A 25364-nucleotide genomic window follows, 5' to 3' on the forward strand; every position below is an offset into this window, starting at 1 on the left:
CAACTCTTGAAAGAACTTGCACCTCCTCCGGGTGGAGATGCCATTTTTAGGTCGAGCTAGAGTAGTGCATGCGTAGCAGGCGGTCTAGCTCGACAACTATTGTTTTCAGTTTCCTGGGAATCTGACACAGGGTTCGGACACGCGCGCCGATTGCACCTCGTGGGCGCGCCGGCCATGCACATATCCTATCTCAGATTCCCAGGAAGTCAGCCATGCCGCCATGCCTCTCAGTCGCGCGCACATACACACAGCCACACTCACTCACACATACATACATATACACACACACACACACACACACGCAGGCAGGCACACACACGCACACACACACGCTCACACGCGCACCCCCCCTCCCTTACCTCATCTCTGTACTCCAGCTCCTTTGGCAGCACGACGCGGGGCTCTCCCCTTAGGCATGGGATCCCCGCCGTGCTATCCGCTGCTCGCTGCTCTTCACCCGGGCCCCATCCTGGGACCCGGGACTTCGGCTCCCACACTTCACTTTGGGTCCGGGCTCGCTCCTCATAAGGATTAGTTACTTACCTGTAATCCTAGTTCTCTTACAGGGGTATACTCATTAAAGTCATAAGCACTGAATAATCTCCACCCATGAGCGGGAACCCGGAACATATAATAAAATATATATATATATATGTATATATATATATATGTGTGTGTTTAAATACATATAGTAGTACATAGTACTAGACAAATTATACACATAAATATGTATAACCAATAAGAAAATGTAGCCCAACATAACCCATGGGCTAATAAAGCCATAATTACATATTTTCTGCAGTATGAAAATAAATCATATATATAATGCAATAAAAAGGCATGAGCCTCAAAAGCATTCCATAATCAGCAGAAAAACGTTATTTTCATCAAAGAATTTGTAATAAAAGGCAATTAGTTTAAGAAGGCTGCATACAGAAAAACTATCCCTGTATAGAAAATCAGACTGACACCTCGCCTTTAAGGCATCAGAGAATCTGAACACTTTGCCTTTAAGGCCTCCAGGGGAACTCAGTTCCCATCATGCACCACAGGTGACAGTTAGGTCAGTTCTTTTGTACGGTACAGTAAACTTAGCAGGAATCTGCATCTATAAACACAATAGTACCATCATAAAGCTACTGCTCGCCCGGGGAGACGGGAGGGTGCTTATGACTTTAATGAGTATACCCTTGGAAGAGAACTAGGATTACAGTGAAGCAACTAATCCTTCTCTTCCAGGGGATACTCATTAATAGTCATAAGCACTGAATAGAGTAGCAAGCTCATACCCACAAAACGCGGGCGAACAGATAAAATAACAACAACAACTGAAAACACACAGTTCTCAGGTAGCATTAGCAAATACATTTCTAAGAGATGCTTGCCCAACCTGAGCATCTGCCTGTGTGTCTGAGTCAAGGCAATAATGGCGAGTAAAAGTATGCACTGAACGCCAAGTAGCTGCCTTACAAATTTCTGCCATAGAAACATTTCTGAGGAGAGCTATGGTAGAAGCTTTTCCTCGTGTAGAATGTGCTTTTGGTCTTCCTGACAAAGACCTATTTGACAACTGATAAGTTAGAAGAATACATGAAACAATCCATCTAGCAATGGACCTCTTAGATGCTGCAGAGCCTGTATTAACAGGACCATAGTTAATGAACAAACGGTCAGAATGTCTCAAAGTCTTTGCTCTATCTAAATAAAACTTAAGGACTCTCTTCAAATCTAAGGAATGAAGAGCCCTTTCAGCAGGACTAGTAGGATCTGGAAAAAAGGTAGGCAAGGTTATGACTTGATTAATATGAAAATCTGACACTACCTTGGGCAGAAAAGTAGGATGCGTCCTGAGCACCACTATTGGAATGGAACACAGTAAACGGTTCTTTGCAACACAGAGCTTGAATCTCGCTCACTCTATGAGCCGAAGTAATAGCCACCAGGAATGCTACTTTCCAAGTTAAGTGTTGCAAGGAAGATTTATGTATCGGCTCAAAAGGAGCACCCATTAACTTAGTTAACACCACATTAAGCTCCCACGGTGGAGAAGGAGACCTGACTGGCGGATACACCTTTCTCAAACCTTCCAGAAAATCCTTTACTACAGGTATCCTAAAAAAGGAGACTTGAGTAGGTGATTTACTCTAGGCTGTGATCGCAGCAAGATGGACTTTAATAGAATTAAAACGAAGACCAAATCTTGCTAAATGTAAGAGGTAGGGCAAAATCACCTGTTCCTGACCATGTATAGGATCAAACCCATTACTTTCACACCACAGGTAAAATCGTTTCCACTTAAATCCATAGGATTTCCTTGTAGAAGGCCGTTCGCCTCCTTAAGGATGTGCATACACTCAGGATTCAACTGCAAGTGTCCATACTGGATGACTTCAGGAGCCATGCTGCCAGGCGCAGGGAGGACAGATTGGGGTGGAAGACTCTCCCCTTCTGTTTGGACAGAAGATCCGGGCGACACGGCAATCTCCTGTGTGGTACTTCCTGGGGCAATCAAAATCATCCTGGAGTTGGGCCTGTACATCCTGTTGATTACTGTTGGTATCAACGGGGTCGGTGGAAAAGCGTACAGTAAGTTCTGACACCAGTCTATCAAAAGGGCATTCCCCTGAGACCCGCGCTGGGGAAACCTGGACGCGAAGACGGGGCATTTTGCGTTACCCGCATCTGCGAACAGATCGATATCTGGTGTTCCACATGCCTGAAAAATACTGTTTGTGACTTCCTCGTTGAGGACCCAATCGTGAGCCTCGACGAAGTCTCTGCTTAGAAAATCCGCTTGAGAATTGAGAACTCCCGGCAGATGTACAGCTGTTATCGACAAGTCTCTCGCCAGTAACCAATTCCAGATGGTCTGGGCTTCTATGGACAGAGTCCTGGACTGAGTACCCCCCTGCTTGTTTAAATTAAACATTGTCGTTGTATTGTCTGTTTGGACCAGGAGGAACAGAGTCTGGAATGAGAGAAACAGGGACTTGAGGGCTAGATGAATAGCCCACAGCTCCAGCAGGTTGATGTGATAGCCCTTCTCTGAGTCGGACCATAGCCCTTGTACTTGCAGAGGGCCCATATGAGCACCCCAACCCTGGAGTGAAGCGTCCGTGATCAGAGTCTGTACCGGAGGGTCTTGGTGAAACGGAACACCTCTCATCAAGTGTGATCTCTTCATCCACCACCTGATGGGAGTCCTTGGTGGACTGATGAAGAAGAACTCGATCCGCCCAACATCCCATCCTCTGACTCCACTGGTCTTCTAGACACTGTTGTAGAGGACGCATGTGCAACCTTGCTTTTGGAACTATGAAGATGCACGATGCCATGGATCCCAGAAGAGAAGATACTTGACGAACTGTCGGATAAGTGGATTGAAGAAGCAGTTGACACTTCCCTCTGATTGATAACCACCTCTCCTCCGAAGGACACACGTTTTCTCTTTCTGTGTCCAGAAGAGCACCCAGGTAATGGATCCGCTGAGTAGGATTCATAATTGATTTTTTGAAGTTGACCTGGAGACCCAACCTGTGCATGAGATGAAGACATATGGACAGATGATCTTCCAACAGAGACAGGGACGAACTCTTCAGGAGCCAGTCGTCCAAGTAAGGATAAATGAAAATTCTCTGCTTTCGAAGGAAGGCAGCAACCCCCGCCATACACTTGGAAAACGTACGGGGAGCGGACTTCAGCCCGAATGGAAATACTGCATACTGGTAGTGATGAACAGACACTTGAAACCTGAGAAATCTGCGATGCCTTTTGGAGATTGGAACACGAAAATATGCATCCTTCAGGTCGATGGAACACATCCAGTCCCCTTGATGTAATTGAGGTAATATTTGATGGAGCGCTAACATTCGAAACTTTTTTTTTCGAATGAACCTGTTCAACAGTCTCAGATCCAGTATGGGCCTGAATTCTGCCTTGGGACCTTTCTTTTTCACCAGGAAAAACCGGGAGTGCAGACCTTGGTTTCGCTGTGGACGGGGGACTTTCTCTATTGCTTTCTTGCACAGAAGGATGTTTGCTTCTTTTTGCAACAGCTTTAGATTGTGATGAAAAAGAACCTTCGGACTGATAATGGGAGGCGATTTTTTGAACTTTAGGAGGTAGCCATTTTGGATAATGTCGACAACCCACCTGTCCTTTGTTAATCTTCTCCACTCGTCCAAGTATAAAGCAATGCTTCCTCCTACCGGAGTGGACAACAGCTGCGGAGGAAGTCTCTTTTCATTGCTTCTGAGGCTGTTTTGCAGCAGAAGACTGTTGTCTATTTCCTCCTCTGCCTCGCCCAAATCTGCGTTGTTGAAATTGAGACCTCTGTTGGTTCTGGCCTTGATTTTGCGACGACCAGGTCGACGATTGCCCAGGTTGCTGGAACGACCTTTTGTCATAAGGACGAAAATTACGCCGGCGGAAGTCTTTCTTCTTCTCCAGGCCCACTGCCTTCAGAGTGTTCAGCTCCGATTTCATCTTGGTCATCTCATCATCGGCATGAGATCCAAATAATGTCATTCCGTTGAAAGGCAGGTTAACTACCTTTCTTTGGGCGTCCGGCTTTAGACCCGTGAGACGCAGCCAAGCCGATCTTCTGGAGCATATGCCGTGCGCATAACCATGAGCTGCCAGATCAGCGGCATCCGCAGCTGCACTTATACTTTGGTTTGCAACCAAACCACCTTCTTCCACAATCTCCAGGAAATCTTTCTGATCTTCCTTTGGAAGTTTGTCTACAAACCTCGCCATAGAGTCCCATAAGAGACGATCATAGCGACCCAGCAAAGCCGCAGCACTAGCCACTCTCACGAATGAACCAGCTGTGTTACACATCCTTCAGCCCAAGGAATCCATATTTTTACTGTCTTTCTCAGGAGGGGCAGATGAGACAGATGTAGCAGAATGGGCCTTCCTGGCTGCAGCCACTATGAGAGAATCTGGTGGCGGATCTGTGCGCAGGAACAAGGGTCTTGATCAGGTGCCTTATACTTTTTCGCAATCCTTGAAGGACCTGATCCTACAATTGCTGGCGTCAAAAAAGTCTTCATCGCCGGTTCCAACAAACCAGGCGCCAATGGAAGAAGAGGGCTAGCAGAGGACTTTTGATGCAGTCTCAAAAATGACAGAAGATTTCACCTGAGGTACTGTCATAGTAATATTGAATTTACTTGCCCACTACACAAAACTTCATTGAAAGTTCCCAAATCATCTACAGGCGAAACCCTAGTTGGTGGTGTTGATGAAATCGTGGGCGAATAGTCTCTGTAAGAAGACCTTGTTGAAGATGAAGAAGCAGGAGATCTATGTCTTCTCTCAGGAGTAGTAGACCGATGCCTACTGCGTTCCCTAGAGCGTGAACGCATTCGCACTGGAGATCTGGATCTCCTTGGAGAACCACCAGCCGCTGGTCTTGAAGCCCCCATAGTCAGTGGTCCTTGACTAGGTCTTGGCTGCATCTTACAATGACGGATGCTTTCTAGCCATCTTGGAGACATACCTGCAGGTGGTGTTTTACGCACCGGAGAGCCCTCCGGGGAAACCTGCACAATCTGCATTCCCAACGAAGAAGAAGCAGCAGATGAGGAAGTACTCCCAACTGAATGTGAAGACCCAGAAGCTGGAGCCTGCACCTCTCTGGGGACCACCGGTCTTTCTCCTGACGCTGACTTCCTTGACATCGAGTCAGAATGAGCCACCACTGAAGAATCTTGGTGTGGAGAAGCTCCGACCACAGGAGTTCTGTTCACCGATGCTCTTGACTGCAGGTCGTGTGAAACAGACTTTGGAGGGTCATCCAACACCCTCAACGCTGATTCAGACCTCGACAAAGACCTATGAGAGGTCGGAGAGGCTGATCTAGAATGTCTCGACGTCGACCGTGAGACACGCAGCGGCGATCTCGACATCGACTTCCTCGACGTCGGACATTTTCTCGACGCCGACTGGACTTTCTCAAGCCTCGAGCCATGCCTCGACGTCGAACCATGTCTCGACGGCGATCTGGATCGTCTTCTCTTTTCAGGTCTCGACGTCGTACCTTCGTCTCTCGACGTCAATCTGAACTTCTCTCTCGACGCCAATCGAACTCTTCCTCTCGACGTCGATCGCATTCTCTCTCTCGACGTCGAACGCTTTGCTCTTGAGGTCGTCCTCACAGCAATCGACACCAGATGTCTCGACGTCGATACACTTCTCGACAGCGACCTCGATCTCCGCTTCGACGCCGACTTATGCCTCACCGGCGATGTCTTCGACGTCGATGCAGTTTTCTGCGGTCTCGACGTCGATCTTGATTTCGACGCTGCACTTACTTTCTTCGACGTCGACGCTTCCTGATGTCATTTTTTTCTTGCTTTTATCTTCAGGAGAAGCAGATCTTCGACGTTTTGAGTGAGAAGGGGACCTTTCAGATGACAAAACACTCCTTGCCCCCTTTTCACGACGTCCTTCTCTCTCCATAAGCCCCAAAAGCCGAACTTTTTCTCTCTTTCAAAGTTCTGCTTGAAAGCTTGAGGCAATGGTAACATTTTTCCACATTATGTGTGGAAGGAAGATAAACCACACAAACAGAATGAGGATCTGTTTTGGACATCTTCTTCCCACAGGAAGGACACTTGCAGAATAAAGGTGGCATAATTGACAAAAAAAATTCTAAAGATTTAGTCGGAAAAGGTAGAAAAACACCACCAAAAGCCAATTCTGTCAAAAAAGACAGGAAAAACACCAAATTCTGACTGAAAACAGTCAAATTCAGCCGAGCTCAAGTTCCAGGTTCCTCACAGAACAAGCCGGAAAAAAGTACTGACCTGTCACCGGTGGTGCATGATGGGAACAGAGTTCCCCTGGAGGCCTTAAAGGCAAAGTGTTCAGATTCTCTGATGCCTTAAAGGTGAGGTGTCAGTCTGATTTTCTATACAGGGATAGTTTTTCTGTATGCAGCCTTCTTAGGCTAATTGCCTTTTATTACAAATTCTTTGATGAAAATAAAGGTTTTCTGCTGATTATGGAATGCTTTTGAGGCTCATGCCTTTTTTTTGCATTATTTATATGATTTATTTTCATACTGCAGAAAATATGTAATTATGGCTTTATTAGCCTATGGGTTATGTTGGGCTGCATTATTTATTGGTTATACATATATGTGTATAATTTGTCTAGTACTATGTACTACTATTATATGTATTTACACACACACATATATATATACACACATATATATATATATATACACACACACAATATGTTCCGGGTTCCCGCTCATGGGCGGAGATTATTCAGTGCTTATGACTATTAATGAGAATCCCCTGGAAGAGAACGAAAGTTATGAATGGCGCATGGTGCGCATGCGCGGGCAGCCCCCGCCCTCCCACGTGCCCGTCTCTGCCTGTCACTCAGCCGCCCCCTGCCTCCTCAGACACCTTAGCACGGGGAAACAGATAGAGGAGAGATTTCACTTTCCCTGGCTAATGATTTCAAGTTCAAATGCCATTTCTCACTTGCTGTTTTCAGGACGTGTTCGTGTAATCTGAGCCTTTGCATAAACGTGTGAAATGACTTTAAGCTTCTTCAGGCAAAGCAGGTGAATTAATATCGATTTCTCAAATAGCTGTCCCCAAACCCTTAATACGATATTTATTTGTGTTTCATAACATTTCTGGGACTCAGTGCGGTGCCTCTAGAGCAGTGAGTTGTGCAAGGAAGCAGTTCTCACACGTACTCAGTCAAGAATGTTAGACTTTAACAAACATCTACACTTGGATTTTTTTTATAGCGCTTACAAGCTGATCTGTATTTCGATTTATATAGCGCTTAAAAGCTCACCTGTAATTGGATCTATATAGCGCTTACAAGCTCATCTCTAATTAGATTTATATAGCGCTTACAGGCTGACATGGGCCAGGGGCGACCTTGTTGCCTAAATACCATGTGTTCTCGCATACCCCATCATTAATGTAATTATTATTCTAGTGTTTCTGGAGCACACACTAGCCTCCAGGGCAATGAGGTACTTACTATCTGTGGACCATTCAGGGCGTGCATCTTCGTGGCAAGTATCCTTTTGATTGTTCTGCAGGAGCAGTTACAAACCTGAAGGAGGGACTGGTGGAATTTTCCCTGGGTGATCTGTTTAACTAAAGGGGATCCAGTGGATGGTGCATCCACCGCAGGGATCTGTGTTTTGTGTCAAAAGCAAGCATCCCATTGGGTCTGCTCAGCCAATCATCTCTACCTTCTCCTGCAAGGTTGTTAAACCGTCTCCTCCACTGTAGAGAGTCTGCCGCTGTTTTACGGTCGCTTGTTCTCCTCTGCAACCACTACAGTAGGGATGCTCTGTGTGCTAATAGGGGCCCCTGCCTCCTCCCGCACAATTTCCACCATAACAGAGTGTCTGGTTATTGCAACCCTCCTTAAAGGCCAGCTCTTGGCATTACAGCCTGCAATGTTTCTGCCTATGCACACGGCGTTTTCAACATCCTTACTGTGCTTGGTTTCACCATTTATCACTTGGACATTTCTTTCAGGCAATATTTTAACTTATTGTAAGACATTCTTAGAGTCAGGTTGAAAGTCTTTCTTCCCTGACCTTACCTGCAGGTCGCCACTTCTCGAGCTGCTGCACTGCACGTTCGCTGGTGACACGTGTAATTTACGGCTCCATATAAGCAGCCATCTCTGAGCCCTTCGGTTCGCGCTTCCAGAACGGAGAGATTCACGCAGAGAATAGGTGAGTGCACCCGTCCCCCTGACCCGCCCATGCTGTGTTTGTTTAACAGTGACATTTAGGTTTCTGTTATGATGTGTGCCTCGTGAGGGTCTCGTGTGGTCTCGAGAATGTCTGTGTGTGTTCTGTGTTCTTTAAAGTGTTAGGCAGACGGCACTCGAACAGTGTCAGTTGCACTGGACTGTCGAGGTGGTCGGATGCCAGGTTGTGCTTTCTGAATAAAGCTTACCTGAAACTACGTTTGTCTCTGTTGTTTCCTGTACGAACCATCACAACATTTTTGGCGACAATGCTTGAAGTGATATCGTGAACCCTGCTACAACTCTCCAAAATTTTCATCGTCTTCAAGCACAGCCTGGTGATCTTTGACATACCTCCGCGTATGTTTGGATTTCTGTGAAGTCTCCACGTCTCTCCGCTTCCCGCGACTCGTAGAGGTACTGTTTCCTGAAAATTTCAGCGTTTCTACTGTTTTCCTCTTTCAATTGGTCGCGAACGTGACCAACGGCTAACTTTGCTTTCATCACGTCATTCCTTGACATCACTGGAACACACGTTTACTTTGAAACGCAGCGTTACACACAGCCATTTTATGTCATCCAAACCTTGGACATGCGTGCGTAACGTCTTGCGTCACTGACGTGCCTCCATTTTGTTTCTTATCAGCTGTTTCATCACACGAATTTCGGTTTGCTCCGTGATACTGAGTTAATTTTTCCAGAATTGTTGCCGACTTCAGATACTTTTTCTCTATTACAGCGCTATACTACTGTGGAGCTGCCTCAGGTTAATTGACTATTTCGAATTTATTTACGAAATTGACTTTGAACCAGACTGTTTCTGCATTTTATGACTTAGATTACACTCATCTGCACATCCACACCTGGTCTCCTCAAGTTTATGCAAATGTTATACCGTGATCTGCTCACCTGGTCTACCTTTGACATCTTTATATCTACGGTGATTTGCACACCTTGTTTTTAATTGTGCAGATCTTATTAATTTGTTTATAAACAGGTATTTACACACCTTTGTTTTGTTTCGGTGCAGATATTTTCATCTTCTTTAAATTCTACAATATATATCGTTTTAATTTCTTAGAAAAAGAATACTAATGTTGTCACTCCTCCTATGTTTTTATCTCTTCCTGGTACTCCTGTTATTGATTGGGAAGATTGGGTTGAGATGTTAGAGAATTACATAGTGGCTCTGGATGGGAAAAATGTTCATCCTGAGAGGAAGAAGGCATTATTACTTAGCACCTTGGGCAATGAGGGCCAACGTATTTTCAAATATTTACCTGTAGCTATGGGTCCAAATGGTCAACCCATGGATGATGTATTTAAAGAAGCTCTTAGAAGGCTCGAGACCAGATTTGCCAAAGAAGTTAATTTGGTGATGGCAAGATATAGATTCTATACACAACCACAAGCTGAACACGAAACCATAGATGAATTTATCTCTAGGTTGCGTGAATTATCTATTAAGTGTCGTTTTGGTGTTATGACTGACTAACTTATTCGTGACCAGCTCATTGTTCAATGTCGCCATAGGAAGATCCAAGAGACTTTGGGCGGCTAAAGACCCTTCGTTAAAAGATGCCATAGATATGGCTAAAGTGATAGAAGAATCACAAAAATGTATTAAAGAACTTGAGCGGCGTGATCGAAGTTCGTCAAGTTCTTCTTCAGATTGGTAATGTGGAATTTTCCTCTTCAGAAGATAATTCTGATGTAAGTGTGGTTTCAAAACGTATACACAAACCTAATTCCACTGTACATTTTTCGCCTAAACCTAAAGGGAAAGAATGTTGGCGTTGTGGAAGTCAGTTTCATTTGGGAGATTTCAAAAAGTGTTATGCAATTGAACAAACTTGTAGGAAATGTGGAAAAAAAAGGCATTATTCTAGGATGTGCAAGCAAAATGATAATGCTGATAAGAGCAAATCCAAAGTAAATGTTTTATATTCTCCTGACAATTCTCAAACTTCAAATAGAGTATTAGTTATACAACATGAGAGTTATGACACTGTTGGTAATGTTTGTGACATTAATACTCGGAGAGTAACACGTCCCTCTGTGGAATTCACTGTCTGCGGGCAAAAAGTGTTTTTGATGGTGGATTCTGGTTCTCTTTTTACTATCATTCCAGGATCCTTATTCACCAGACTTTGGAAAGGCGTGCTTCTGTCCGAAAAGGACATCAGTCCAGTGGTATATCAGGGTCAGATTATTGATATTCTTGGCTATATGTTGGGAGTTATTACCTTTGGCTCTAGGAGTATAGAAGGAAAAGTGTATATTGCCAAAGATGGTCCACCAATTCTGGGTTGGATGCACCAATTCGACTTACACATTGTAATCAATCCGAGGTCTCCCAATTGTGTTATGGTTGTGGATGATGACATCTCAATTGGTGATGTTTTGAATGATGCTAGTGGTGTATTTGCAAATACATTAGGTTGTGTTAAGAATTACGTCCACAAAATTGTCTTGAAACCAGATGCTACACCAATACAGCACAAACTTAGAAAAGTGCCTTTGTCAGTCAAGCAAGGTTTGAAAGACTTACTTTGTGATCTACTTGACAACAAGGTGATAGAACCTGTCGAAGTTTCCCCTTGGATTTCTCCGGTGGTTTTGACGCTCAAATCGGATGGCCGCCTTAGATTTTGCATAGATTTGAGATCACTCAATAGAGATATAATTGTTGACACCTTTCCTCTGCCTAATATTAGTGAGCTTTTGCAGTTAGTGGGGGGTGGTAAGTACTTTTCTAAAATTGACCTCAGAAGTGCCTACCACCAGATCAGGCTACATTCTGAGTCTAAACCACTTACCGCATTTATTACAACTGAAGGCACATTTCAATTTACTCGCATGCCGTTTGGCTTGGCCTCGGCTGCGAGTGTATTCCAGCGCATGATGTCCAACATGTTTGAGGGGGTGGTGGGTGTCGTATACTTTCAAGACGACATTTTGGTCTCAGGGAAGTCTGTAAGGGAACACAACACCATTTTACGTCAAGTTTTATGCAGATTAGAAAATACTGGTTTGACTGTCAACAAAAACAAGTGCACCTTCCTTGTGGAGGAAATTGAATATTTGGGTTACACCATTTCGTGTGGTGGAGTTTCTCCAAAGAAAAACTTTTTGATGGCGATTGAGAATGCTCCGCAACCTATAGATAAGGAACAACTTAGGTCCTTTATAGGACTAGTCGAATACTACTCAAAATTTGTTCCTAAGTTTGCGGATATTACGGAACCTTTAAGGGTTTTTTGTTACGGAAGGGTGCTAGATTTGCGTGGGAGCAGCAACAAGCTGATTCCTTTTGTCGCATCAAAAATGAGATTTGTAATGCAGGGATTTTATCTCCTTTTAATCCCTCGTGTAAATCATTCATAACAGTGGATGCTAGTCTTACTGGTGTTGGAGTGGTTTTTTCTCAGTTACAGGCAGGCACCGAGAAAACTATTGCCTTTGCGTCTAGGACGTTAACTCTGGCTGAGAGAAACTATTCAGTGATTGAGCGCGAGGCTCTTGCTGCAGCATGGGGTGTTGAACACTTGAGGGTGTATTTGTGGGGTGTGAAATGTATCATACGCACCGATCACAAACCTTCGGTTAAGATTTTGTCAGCTGGGGGTGCAGGGAAGGGTTCTGCACGTTTAGTCAGATTCGCAGCCAGGTTACAAGAGTTTCTTTATGAGGTGCTTTTTATTCATGGATGGCGTAACGTTCAAGCGGATTGCTTGTCCCGTTTACCTCTTGATTGGGAGTGTGTTGATGAAAGTTTTTGCAGAATTTGCATAATGCGGAAGCTGTTGCTTCTGTTAGTGATGTTTGTGAAAGTTTGTTGGGAGTTTTCCCCAAGGGTCAGTGGGTGTCAGAAATGGAGAAAGATTCCACTTTGCAAGGTCTCATCGTTTTGATAAAGAATGGGGCTCCACGTGAAAGTTCAGTCCCGGTCTCTATCAGGCCTTTTTGGAAAATTCTGGATGAATTATCTTTGTCTTGTTCAAATATCATCATGAGGGGTGATCGTTTTGTGCCACCTTCTAGTCTCAGGTTACACATTTTCAATCTTGCGCATGAGGGCCATTTGGGCCAAGGTTTGACAATAAGAAGGATCAAACAAGAGTTTTGGTGGCCAGGCTTGGACGAGCAGGTTAAAAGTTGGGTACAAGCTTGTGGTGCTTGCAAAGACAGTGAGAAGAGGCTGAAGATTGGCAGTCAAAGTGTTATGGGACAGATCAATGATCCAGGCAAACCTTGGTGCAATATTGGTTTGGATTTTATAGGTCCTTTTTCTGATTTGGGTGAAGATATGCGTTTTGCTATGGTGGTTGTGGACGTTCATTCTAGGTGGTTGTGTGTAGAATTCATGAGAGACATCACTACAAGGTCAACAATTTCTGTACTTGAAGATCTTTTTATGCATGAAGGAGTTCCTCAAATGGTTTTGACGGATAACGGAACTCAATTAACATCTAATGAGATGAAGTTTTTTTTTATAAATGGGGTGTTAAGCATTCGTGTACGTCTTTGTATAATCCCATGGGAAATGGTATTGTTGAAAGGACTAATAAAATGGTTAAAGGCACCATTCAGTTGGCTTTAGCTAATGATTTACCTCCTAAAAGAATTGTGCATGATATGGTGTGGGCGTATCGGACTTCTGTACATTGTGTCACGGCTAAGTCTCCCTTTCAGGTCATGAGGGGACGTGTTCCTGGTTCACGGTTAGTTCCTGGTTGGCTTAAGATGTGGATTTCTTCTGAGGGTGAGAGTGTTCCTGTTGTCGTTGGGGATAAAATTGAAGTTGGAGACTGGGTTAAGGTGAAGTCCGGTAGAATTAGGGCTGGTCTAACTAAATTCAGAGGTCCTTTTCGAGTGGTCAACGTAGGAAAGTTTTTTGTTATCTTGGATGGTGGTGAGAGGTGGAATTTGAGGAGAGTAGCTTTGTATCAAAAGGGTGGTTCCATCAAACAAGTGGTTGAGGATGATGGTTGTTCAGGAGTTTTGTTAGAGGCTGATTGTTCTTCAGATTCGTTGGAGGCTGGTTGTTTTTCAGATTCTGCTGTTGGGCAGTTCGCTGATCAAGGTTTGGATGTTGGTGCAGAGTGTGGTGACAATCTAAATCTTCAACACGAATCTGAACGTAGAGTGCGTAGACCTCCTAGGTATCTCAATGACTATGTTGTTTATGAATTTTTGTGTTTTGTTTTTTGTTTTTTTTTCTATTAGGGAAGAAGATGTGTTATGATGTGTGCCTTGTGAGGGTCTCGTGTGGTCTCGTGAATGTCTGTGTGTGTTCTGTGTTCTGTGTTCTTTAGAGTGTTAGGCTGACGGCACTCGAACAGTGTCATTTGCACTGGACTGTCGAGGTGGTCGGATGCCAGGTTGTGCTTTCTGAATAAAGCTTACCTGAAACTACGTTCGTCTCTGTTGTTTCCTGTACGAACCATCACAACAGTTTCATTTTTAACACACTGAAATTCTTCCCTTCGTTTCAAATTACAGACACGAAGAGTCAGAGGAGCCGACATGCCCACTTTCAGTAGCACATGTATTTAATTGTGCTTTGACACGCTCCTGCTGGTGCTGAACTTTCCATGGGTTTCAAGCACATTCCCCTAATTCGTATCTCAAACACTTTTTTCACAGATTATTCTTCATACATTGTGTGACTCCAGTAAATGAAGGTACATTAGTTTGTTACCAGCGCATTTTGTCTTCCTTTTGCCTTTCTTGTTTTTAAATGTGAGTGATGTGTGCGTCTATAGCAGACATTTTGCAGAGAAATGTTATGTTTGCGATTCGTACAACATCCGTAAAAACGTTTATATGAGATCAAAACAGGATCTCACATGCGAGAAGTGGGAGGCGTCAGGGAGACCACCCTCCCTCACACACCCTCACCCACACACACCCTCACACCCCCTCACCCTCACACCCCCTCACCCTCACACCCCCTCACCCACCCTCACACCCCCTCACTCACACACCCTCACCAGCATAGCATAACAAAACATAGCATAGCATAACAAAACGCAGCATAGCATAACAAAAAAAAAGCATAGGATAGCAAAACAATTCATAGCATAACAAAACAAAGCATAGGATAGCAAAACATAGCATAGCAAAACACAAAGCATAGCATAACAAAACACAACAAAACATAGCATAGCATAACAAAACATAACAAAACAAACCATAGCATAGCATAACAAAGCATGGCAAAACACAGCATAGTGTAACAAAACATAGCATAACAAAACACAACAAAACATAGCAGAACAAAACATCATAACATAACAAAACAGCACAACATAACAAAACAAAGCAGAACAAAACATAGCATAACAAAACAAAGCAGAACAAAACAAAGCAGAACAAAACAAAGCAGAACAAAACAAAGTAGAACAAAACAAAGCAGAACAAAAAGCAGAACAAAACAAAGCTGAACAAAACAAAGCTGAAAACAGAACATATAACAGCATAACATAACAAAACATAGCATAACAAAAAATAGCTTAGCATAACAAAACAACAAAACATAGCATACATAACAAAACATAACATCGCAAAGCATAGCATAACAAAACACAACAAAACATAGCATAGATTAACAAAACAACATAGCATAGATTAACAAAACACAACATAGCATAGCATACCAAAACAAAGCTTAGCATAGCATTACATAACATAGCATAACAAAACATAGCATAGCAAAACAAAGCATAGCATAATAAAACACAACACAACATAGCATAACAAATCATAGCATAAAAAGCATAGCATAGCAAAACATAGCATAACAAAACACAACAAAACATAGCATAACCAAACAAAGCATAGGATAGCAAATCTAAACATAGCATAGCAAAACAAAGCATAGCATAGGATAGCAAAACAAAACATAGCATAGCATAACAAAACATAACATAACCAAACATAGCATAACAAAACACAACATAGCATAACAAAACACAACATAGCATAACAAAACACAACATAGCATAACAAAACACAACATAGCATAACAAAACACAACATAGCATATCAAAACACAACACATAGCATAACAAAACATAGCAAAACACAAAAAAACATAGCATAGCTTAACAAAACATAGCAAAACAAAACATATAAAAGCATAGCAAAAACATAGCATAGCATACCAAACACAACAAAACATAGCATAGCATAAGAAAGCATAGCAAACCATAGCATAGCATAACAAAACAAAACATAGGATAGCAATCAAAACATAGGATAGCAAAACATAGCATAGCATACAGCATCACTCAGCACCACCACAGCATCACTCAGGGGCACCACAACATCACTATGCGCTACCACAGATTCACTGAACGCCACAGCATCACTCATTCGCCATCACATCACTCAGCGCCACCACAGCATCAATATGTGCATCCATTCAACAACAACTGGTTCAAATATGTTCTCTCAATGTTACAAGCTTTATTACAAATGTAACAAAAAGATGCTAATATTTCACTTCTGTTCTTGGATTTTCGTCACAATAAAATACACTGAACATAATCTTCACAAAAGTTATTTACAAAATTTTAAGCTATTGCCATTAGAAATTAAAATAACTTTTATTTAAGTATTAATTATTTAAAAAAATTAAAAGCCATTGTTATTTGTGATATCAATATATGTAAGTCACGTAAATACAACACATATGGCATTACAAATGCTATAGGTGTCACATTTCCAAAAATTATAACTATTGGCATTGTAAATGACAAAGCTATTAATTTCGCTATTTTCAAAAACAAAACATAAATAAAATATTTGTCATTTACCCTACCAATAGCTCAAACTTTCCTAATGCGAGACCTATTGCATTGCAAATGCTTGCTTGTTTTCTAGGCATCATGAGCTGAGGTTTTTCGCCCTGGTGTTCAGAGAGCCTGCCAGGTGTTGAACTACCGTCAAAATGCCCTGGCAATTCAACATGTCTAAATGTGCAAAGGCTCTTGACAGAGGGTTGAAGACCCCACGATGTTTGTTGCAGTATCACATAGCAGTGGTGCTGTCCATGAACACCTGCATATGCCTTCCTTTGATCAAAGGAAAAAAGGCTTTCAATGCAAAGCGGATCGCCTGAAGTTCCAACACTTTGATGTGGAGCCCGGACTTCGCCGGAGACCAGAGTCCTCTGATCTCAGCCTCTCCTAGGTGGCCGCCCCACCCCAGGAGTCACTACTGTCTGATCTGGTTGGGGAAGGGAGAGTGGTCTGCACTGACTTAATCGTGGTTTGTAAGCCACCACTGCAGGTCTTTTTTCGTTCCCTCAAGATCTGGGCCATGTCTGAGAGATTTTCCTGATGCTGTGCCTACTGGAACTTCAGGTTCCACTGCAGAGCCTGAATTTGTGCATGTGTCACAAGCAGGATGAAGGAGGCTCTAAGTCCCAGCAGCATTGGAGTCTGTCTCAAAGTAATTCAGGCTAGAGGCTTAATCACCAGTATAATAGCCTGAATATCCTGGACTCACCATTTGGGAGGATCAGCCCGAACCTGCACTGTGTCCAGAATGGCCCCAATGAAAGGACGCTTCGGAGGTGGAGTCATGTGTGACTTCAGCACATTGATAGTGAACCCCATGCAGTGCAGGAGGTCTGCCGTAGTCTGGAGGTAGGAGACAACAGTCTGAGACGAGCTCGCCTTCCACAGCCAATCGTCCAGATAGGGGGAGACACGCACCCCTGATCTCTGTAAATGAGCGGCAACCACTTCAATCAACTTGGTAAACATCTGAGGGGCGCTGGTGACGCCAAAGAAGAACACGACAAACTGAAAATCCTTGAGGCGCACCGTGAACCACAGTTAACGCCTGTGGGCAGGCAGGGCATGGATATGAACATGTACGTCCTGCAACTCCAAATGTACCATCCAGTCTTTCGGGAAGAGAGTAGACAGGACCTGAGCTAGCCTCACCATTTTTAACTTCTCAGGAAGAAATTGAGAGGGTGACAGACTAGAATAAGACAGAGGCCTACATCCTTTCTGGTCACCAGAAAGTTGCGGGAATATCAACCACAACCTACTTCTGACGTCAGGACCTGAGCTAGCCTCGGCATTTTTAACTTCTCAAGAAGAAATTGAGAGGGTGACAGACTAGAATAAGACAGAGGCCTACATCCTTTCTGGTCACCAGAAAGTAGCGGGAATATCAACCACAACCTACTTCTGACGTCGGCACCCTCTCTATGGCTCCCTTGCCCAAGAGAGCCATCCCTTTTCTGGCGGAAAAGCAATAGGTGATCATCCGTCAGCTTGTCGCAAGTTGGTGGCATGGGTGGAAGGGTAGTCATGAAGGAGTGGGAGTAGCCCCTTCGGAAGATCAACAAAGCCCGCTTGTCTGATTTTATGGACCCCAGTGAAGCAGGTGATGGCAAATCCTACCACCCCCCGGGTGCCCATGATAGTAAGAGGACTGATTAGAGACTGTGGCAACCGGGGGAGCAGGGGGGAGTTGTGGACCGACCCAAGTGTTCGCTGCTCAACCCACTGGGCTTGTAGGTATTTTATCTTCGGCCACACCGAGGCTGTGTAGCGTGCGCGCCGCTTTGGCTGGGCAGGTACAGATGCAGCTGGAAACCCCTTCTGTGGCTGCGAAAGGTGAATTTGGGGTAGCAAGGGGCCATAGAAAGGTCCAAGTACCTGGCCGTAGCCCTACTGGCCTTCAAACGTTCCAGCGCTGAACTCGTCTAGTCTTCGAAGAGACGGAATCCACCAAAGGACAGGACCATAAGTGATGTCTGGACATCCATCCCCAGAAAAGCCAGTAGTCCTCAATCAGGCATGGCAGTTTAACAACTCGTCTCCATATCGACCCACAGGGCAGGACAAACCCTCAACCCCATCTTTGCAGCAAGAAACAGCGTTCACTTCAGCCACACAACACAACCCCCATGGACCGACCACTACTGTGTACATTTCACTGTCAACAAACCCACCATCTCCACTTGGACGCCGATCACAGTCAAAGACCTCACCTCAACCATGAAAGGCTTCCACTCAGGGGCCCCCACCGACCCCTGCCCCCCACACATCTACCACAGAGCCGCCATCGCCCCCGAACTACAACGCACCATCAACACCACCCTCGAAACAGGCACCTTCCCAGATGACTGGAAATGTGCAGAAGTCAGGCCCTTGCTCAAGAAGCAGACAGCTGACCCCACCGAGCTCAAGTACTACCGGCCCATCTCCCACCTCTCCTTCGTGGCCAAAGTTGCAGAGAAAACTGTCAACAAGGAACTGACACGATTAATCGAAGACAATGCCATACTCGACTCGTCCCAACCTGGATTCCGAAGCAACCACAGCACTGAGACCGCCCTGCCCACTGCCACAGATGGCATCTGCACCCTCCTGGACCAAGGCCACTCCGCAGCCCTTATCCTACTCGACCTATCAGCCATCTCCCACCGTACACTCGTCGCCAGACTGCACAACGCCGGCATACAAGGAACAGCCCTAGACTGGATCCGATCAATCCTCACCAGAGGAAGCCAAAGAATTTGACTGCCGCCCTTGCTCTCCGATCCCACGAAAATCACCTGGGAGTCCCACAGGGATCATCGCTGAGCCCGACCCTCTAACATCTACATGGCCTCCCTTGCCGCCATCGTCCGACAACACTACCTATACATTGTCTCCTACGCTGACCACACCCAGCTCATCCTTACCCTCACTAAGGACTCCGCCACTGCCAGACTCAACTTCCAGAAATGAATGCAGGAGGTCGCCATCTGGATGACCAACAGCTGCCTCAAGCTCAATGCAGAGAAGACAGAAGTCCTCCTACTCGGAACCACCCCTTCAGCATGGGACAACACCTGGTGGCCTACAGCCCTCGGAAGCCCACCGACCCCCTAGGACCACGCCAAAAACCTTGGCATCATACTCGACTCATCCCTCACCATGAACCGACAGATCAACGCCATCACCTCCAGCTGCTTCAACACCCTCCGCAAGACCTTCAAATGGATCTCCCCCCCCCCCCCGGAGTCAAGGAAGACAGTCACCCAAGCACTCATCACCAGCAGACTGGACAATGGAAACGCACTATACGCCGGCATGAACAACTCCCTACTTTGAAAACTCCCGATACAAAATACTGCCGCCCGACTCGTCCTCGGTATCCCCCAGCACGAACACATCAGCCAACACCTTCGAACGCTCCACTGGCTCCCTGTGGAGAAGAGAGTCACCTTCAAAATCCTCACCACGCCTACAATTGTTTGCACAACACCAGACCCAAATACCTCAACGACAATCAACTTCCACGTACCCAAAAGGAACCTGCAATATTCCAACCTCGCACTGGCTGAAAACCCACGCATCTGCAGCGCCAGAGCAGGTGGAAGATCATTCTCTCACATTGCGACCAAAACCTGGAACGAGCTCCCGGCAGACAGACTCGCCCACTCCCTGAACACCTTCAGGCTTCAGGAAGGCCCTCAAGACCTGACTCTTCGGTTAACGGAGCAGCGAAACCTTGACCCTCATGGGTGAGTAGCGCGCTTACTGAACCCGTTTGATTGATTGACATTTTCTCATCCTCCCCAACTTAGCTGCATTACTGAACAATGGGTTGTAGTACCCTTCGTACCACTGAGAGAGAATGGGTTTTAACAGCATCGTAATTAACTGGTTTATCTCATACTTGGCTAATCGATCAACAACAAATCAAATGAGCCAATCTTTCAACACCTTCAGATCAAAATCATGAAGTAAATCAGGGCTGAATGCTATACCTGACCCTTATTCATATAAACCATGAACCACTGACTAAGCCTCTCAAACAATCCAACGCTTCACATCACCTCTTCGCAGATGACACAAAGCTTTATCTAAAGATCTCACTCGCTCCAGGAGCATATACTTCCTGACGGAACATTAGTAGATATTCAATCATGAATGGCTGTTATAACACCGAGTCCCAGAACACATGACAAATTAATTCCTGTTTATATCCCCTCCTCAAAGTTCCATCCTGGCCAAACGTGACTGGGAAGAGCACCATTCTTGACTCCAAGCCTTGCATCATGAACTTTCTAAAATCTCTGGCCTTCGCAATAGATTGCCATTATATGGATGGGCATGTTGTGATTGCTATACTGTCCCATTTAGGTTTTAACTGTGGGGTATTGGTAATCCTCTTGTTAGACTACACCCAGTTAGTGTCTTTTAAGGCACTCTCTTTACAAAGATTTTTTAATTGCTAGTTAATGGTTTTCCTCTTGTGTAAAATTAAAGGAATTGAAGAGGTTACACCTAATAACAGGAAGGTACCATGTACTTAGCAAAAATACGTAGGCACCAAGAGTATGCAAAGCTCTGTAATGAACACAGCTACAGAAGTCACCGGCCAACACACTAGGTGCCAGGAATACCCACGTGCTGTATGTAACTGCAAAATAATTTTCTACACCTGTAAAATTACCGAAAGAACATTTCGGATGCGACAAAAATGTAAAGGAAAAAAATGTGCAATTGAAACCTTTTATTGACTGTTCAACACATTCGTGTCTGACCGATCTCTTTAATAACTATAACAATATAAACAATGCATGTTAACGAGGTAGAATGTGTACTGTTTTATCAGCAACCTGGATTGCATATTAAACTTTTAGCCATGTATAAAGCCGGCACACTGCTTCCAAAAATGAAAATAAAGAACGTGGCTAACCGTCAAGCACAGCTGCTTACCGTTCTACGACATAAAAGTTGTCACCATCATCTCCCTGATCAATGACATGTTCATGCGGCACCACTTTTTTCTCGAACATTGCATCCAAAACCTGAGAGAGTTGCTCCTGAAATGATAACAATCATATTTATGCTAACACACTTACATGTATGTTATGTACCAGCAATGTCTAGCAGGGTTAACCATGTAGCACAATATTTTGTACACATCGCAGACAGGACCATTAGTTTAAAAATACAAACATACCATTCACCAATTTACCATTGAACATATAAAACCTAAATTATTATGAAGTAAACGAGCCGCTACTAACCCCCTGCCACCCCTCCCAAAAAATCAACAAAAAAAAATCAAATGACAATACACTCTAGTATTACGAAGTAAATCAACTTGTTTACCAACAGCAAAAGGCACGATTCCCCTTGATTCCAGTTCATGCAAACACCCAAACAACAAAACTGCTAATATGCTTAGTCCTAATTTGTCGATAATAAAACAGTTATTTGCCTAAAACAATATTTGACAGGTTGATATTTAGATTGGCCACCTGTGCATATCCAGCCTTTGAGTGGCTACGTCAGGAAAGTTTCCTTTTTGTGGGTGAAAGTTTGTAGGATTGTGGTTCTTGACCTTGGTTAGCATCTAGAACGAGCTCCACAACACCCTCCAAGCCTTTCCATCTCTAGATGTATTTCTTGCACTTCACTGCGTGGGTGTGATTTAAAGTCTAATGCTGCAGACATTCTGAGCGTCTGTGGCAAGGACAAATTAATCTGTAAATATGCAAGACTTTAAATTAAAAGTTACCTATAATCCTAGTTCTTCACCTGTGGTACATTTATGAACACTGGTGAGCTCCATTGACAAAAGAAATCTTTCATACTGGTGATATGTTATTGTTATGTTGTTGTTCTGTTAAATTGCCACATATACCTTTATGAAGTGTTGTGATTTTCTTTTATGGCAAACAGTGCTGATTCTGGAATCTTGGGGCTCTGTGGCCAGGTACCCGAGACTCCTGAGCTAGCTGCGTCACTCCTGATGTTATTGGTCTTTTCCACAACTAAATGTTTATTATTTTACTCGTTGTGCCGTGGTTCCTTGGATGTTTCCTCAGCTATCAACTCTACTTAATTATGGTACCAGGCGCGGGGTTCTGATAAACGAGGCGCTGAAGGAGTTAGAATTTGACCCATCAACTGCTTCATAGGACAAGAGTAGTGTTACAGAAGACGTGAGCAATGGTAGTTATATTGGCAATTTTTTTTACCATGGCGCTTTCAAAATGGAGGGAAATTGATCTAAAATATGTATTACTTACCAATTTGTTTTTCAAACAGCAGCCAGACCCCAGCGGCCATTTGGCAAGGCGTGGAGTCTCCAACGCGCTTGTTCCCTTTTTGCTGTGGCCATTGTTTAGCAAAGTGCATGGAGACAGCGTCCTAAGGAATCGAAAGCACAGAAATTGGCCCAGGAGTTACTCCACTGAAAGGATTGTTCCAGTAGTCTCCATGAGGAGGCTTGTGCCTGATTTCAGATGCCAGCAGCCATTTTGGATTGGGCAAATTCCTATGCTCGTCAACGCTGAGGATTTTTGTCAGGTTATTGCTACAGCTGGCTTATATTCTTTATAAAAGTGTGAGCAAATCACTTATCATTTGCCTTTGCCTTTAATTTTTTTTAAAAAAAGGAAGTCACTCATCGTTTCCCTTTACCTTTCCACTCGCGGCAACCAGTCAGGGCATCATACAACCATCAACCTTTCGGACAAGGGCAGTGAAACTAGAGATTAAATGGTCATGCATATTTCTTGTTGCAATTGATGCTAATGGTTTTGAGACCCCTAATGAAGTTGGTTCTTTTATACAATCACCTTGGTGTTACTGGTCAACGAGTTTTGAGAGGTTGCCTCTAACTGGTTCACCTACTGAGGCCAAAGACAGGATTTGTAAACAATTCTAGAGAGTCAAGTGTAGTTCTGGAACAACAATTTCTTTAAGCGTAAGAAGCACAGTGATGCATCAGTTAAGGAGTTTATCGCTGCTTTAAGAGTTCTAGACTCAACTTGCAAGATAGACAACAATATTGATATTTACATATGTGACCAGGATGTTTTCAATTAATTCTCAAAAAAATTCAGGATCGTTTATTAACTTGCAGGAATCCTACATTAAGAGATATTATAGACATTGCTAAGAGTATTCAGAGGTCCATAATTTCTTAGTAAATTTGTCTAATCAAGGAGGCTTATCTCAGGTTAGGTGGATTACAGAAGATGGTCAGTCTCTGTTATTGATCACAAACACCAAAAGTAGTAGCTACAGATGCAGCACGAAGACTCACATAGGTAATAGTAATAGTTCTTTTTGTCATGCAACAGGTAAGTGAAGCGAGAAAATTCAGCATTTACAATCAGTTTGCAGATCGTCGAATTCTGCAGATAAAGTAATAGATCAGAAATGTTAATGTGCAAGAGAACGAGAGTAATATTGTTTTTACAGTAGGAACCACAAATGATTCTACATTACACAAAAAGATTAAAGGGCCATTGTGTCAGGCAACTATTGATGGAAAGTCAGTAACAGATATGGCAGATTCCGGAGCACCTGTCTCGATAATGGCTAAAATGACTTTCCTTGAACTGTGGTCGGATTCTTCAAATTTAGTGAAGCCGGACATTAAAATCCAAGGCATTAGGAGAACATGATATTGATCTCTTAGGTTTTTTTAAGACATCTTTGGAGTGTCTTGGCAGCAAGATTTGGACAAAAATGTATGTGGCAAACAAAGGGCATGATAGTATATGGGAGAAAGATTTAGCAAGGTTGTGTATTTTTTTTGTTGCTCCCAGGACACGAAGACCTTATTGTTCTTGGGGATATGCCTGTCTTAGCTCTTGGTGCGAATGAAGAGATAATACAATTAATCATTTCCAAATTTCCTAGGGTGTTTAAGTAGGACATAAGATTGGTAAGGGCTTTGAGCACAAGATCAAGTTGAAGTGAAGTACCACACCTATGATTTTAAAGTCAAACCTATACCAATGAGGATAAGAAAGATTTTAAAATTCTCAAGGATAAGCTATGTTCTGAAGGGGTTATAGTTATCACTGATTCAGCCATTATGTAGCTGGGTAGCTCATAATGACCAATGGGCGGAACATATGTTTAAATGGCTTGCTGATCACAAACAATGTCTAGCAACAGAAGTGGACAATTACAGGGCATATCTGCTCATGAAGATGTTTCCTGGCGTGCTATAATGCACCCTGCCTTAGGGCTCCAAGTCCTGCTGTAGAGGTGACTTCCATATAGTACATGCAGTGTACTTGGCACTGCACACAACGGCAAGTTTTCGGAATGGATAGCACCATTTGATGCTTTCTGCAAATGCAGTCTGCATGCAGTTTGTATGTTGGTCCCTTAGGGTGGAATAATACATGCTGCAGCCCTTAGGGAATACTAAGGACTCTCTGTAGTACCCATGCCCTGGATACCAGGGGTACCATTTACCAGGGACTCAGTGGTGCTAAAGCCCTTGCCAATTGGGTTACAATTTAACATTTGTCTTGTTTTTAGGAAAAGAACACTGGCACTGGGGCCTGGTTAGCAGGGACCCAGTGCACTGTCAGAGTTGAAAACCAGCATCTAGTAATTCAAATGGGGCAAAAGTTCGGGCGCCATCTGCCAAGAGAAGTCCAATTTCCTACAGAACCCTCTGCAAGACAACATGCCCAAAAGACTCCAGCCACCACTGGGAGAGTTTCCTGGCTCATTAGGCGAGGAATAAGGAAACTGATTGTACTATTGTAGGGCCTACTCCGCCTCGCATCCTCCTCTCAAGTTCACTCCCTCTGGGAAGCTGACCCA

The 25364-nt window shown here is 43.9% G+C and overlaps 1 protein-coding gene across 1 annotated transcript in view; it reads right to left on the bottom strand.

The window, feature by feature from the left end:
- Positions 1 to 25364, bottom strand: part of PRKAR2A (protein kinase cAMP-dependent type II regulatory subunit alpha) — a 610052-nt gene that overhangs the window by 221614 nt on the left and 363074 nt on the right. The window contains exon 5 of the mRNA XM_078661792.1: positions 21495 to 21601. Within this exon, the coding sequence (XP_078517918.1) occupies positions 21495 to 21601 (107 nt within the window). The remainder of the gene's footprint in view (positions 1 to 21494; positions 21602 to 25364) is intronic.

This window comes from Lissotriton helveticus, chromosome 9 (genome assembly GCF_964261635.1).
Source record: "Lissotriton helveticus chromosome 9, aLisHel1.1, whole genome shotgun sequence".
Classification (NCBI taxonomy): domain Eukaryota; kingdom Metazoa; phylum Chordata; class Amphibia; order Caudata; family Salamandridae; genus Lissotriton; species Lissotriton helveticus.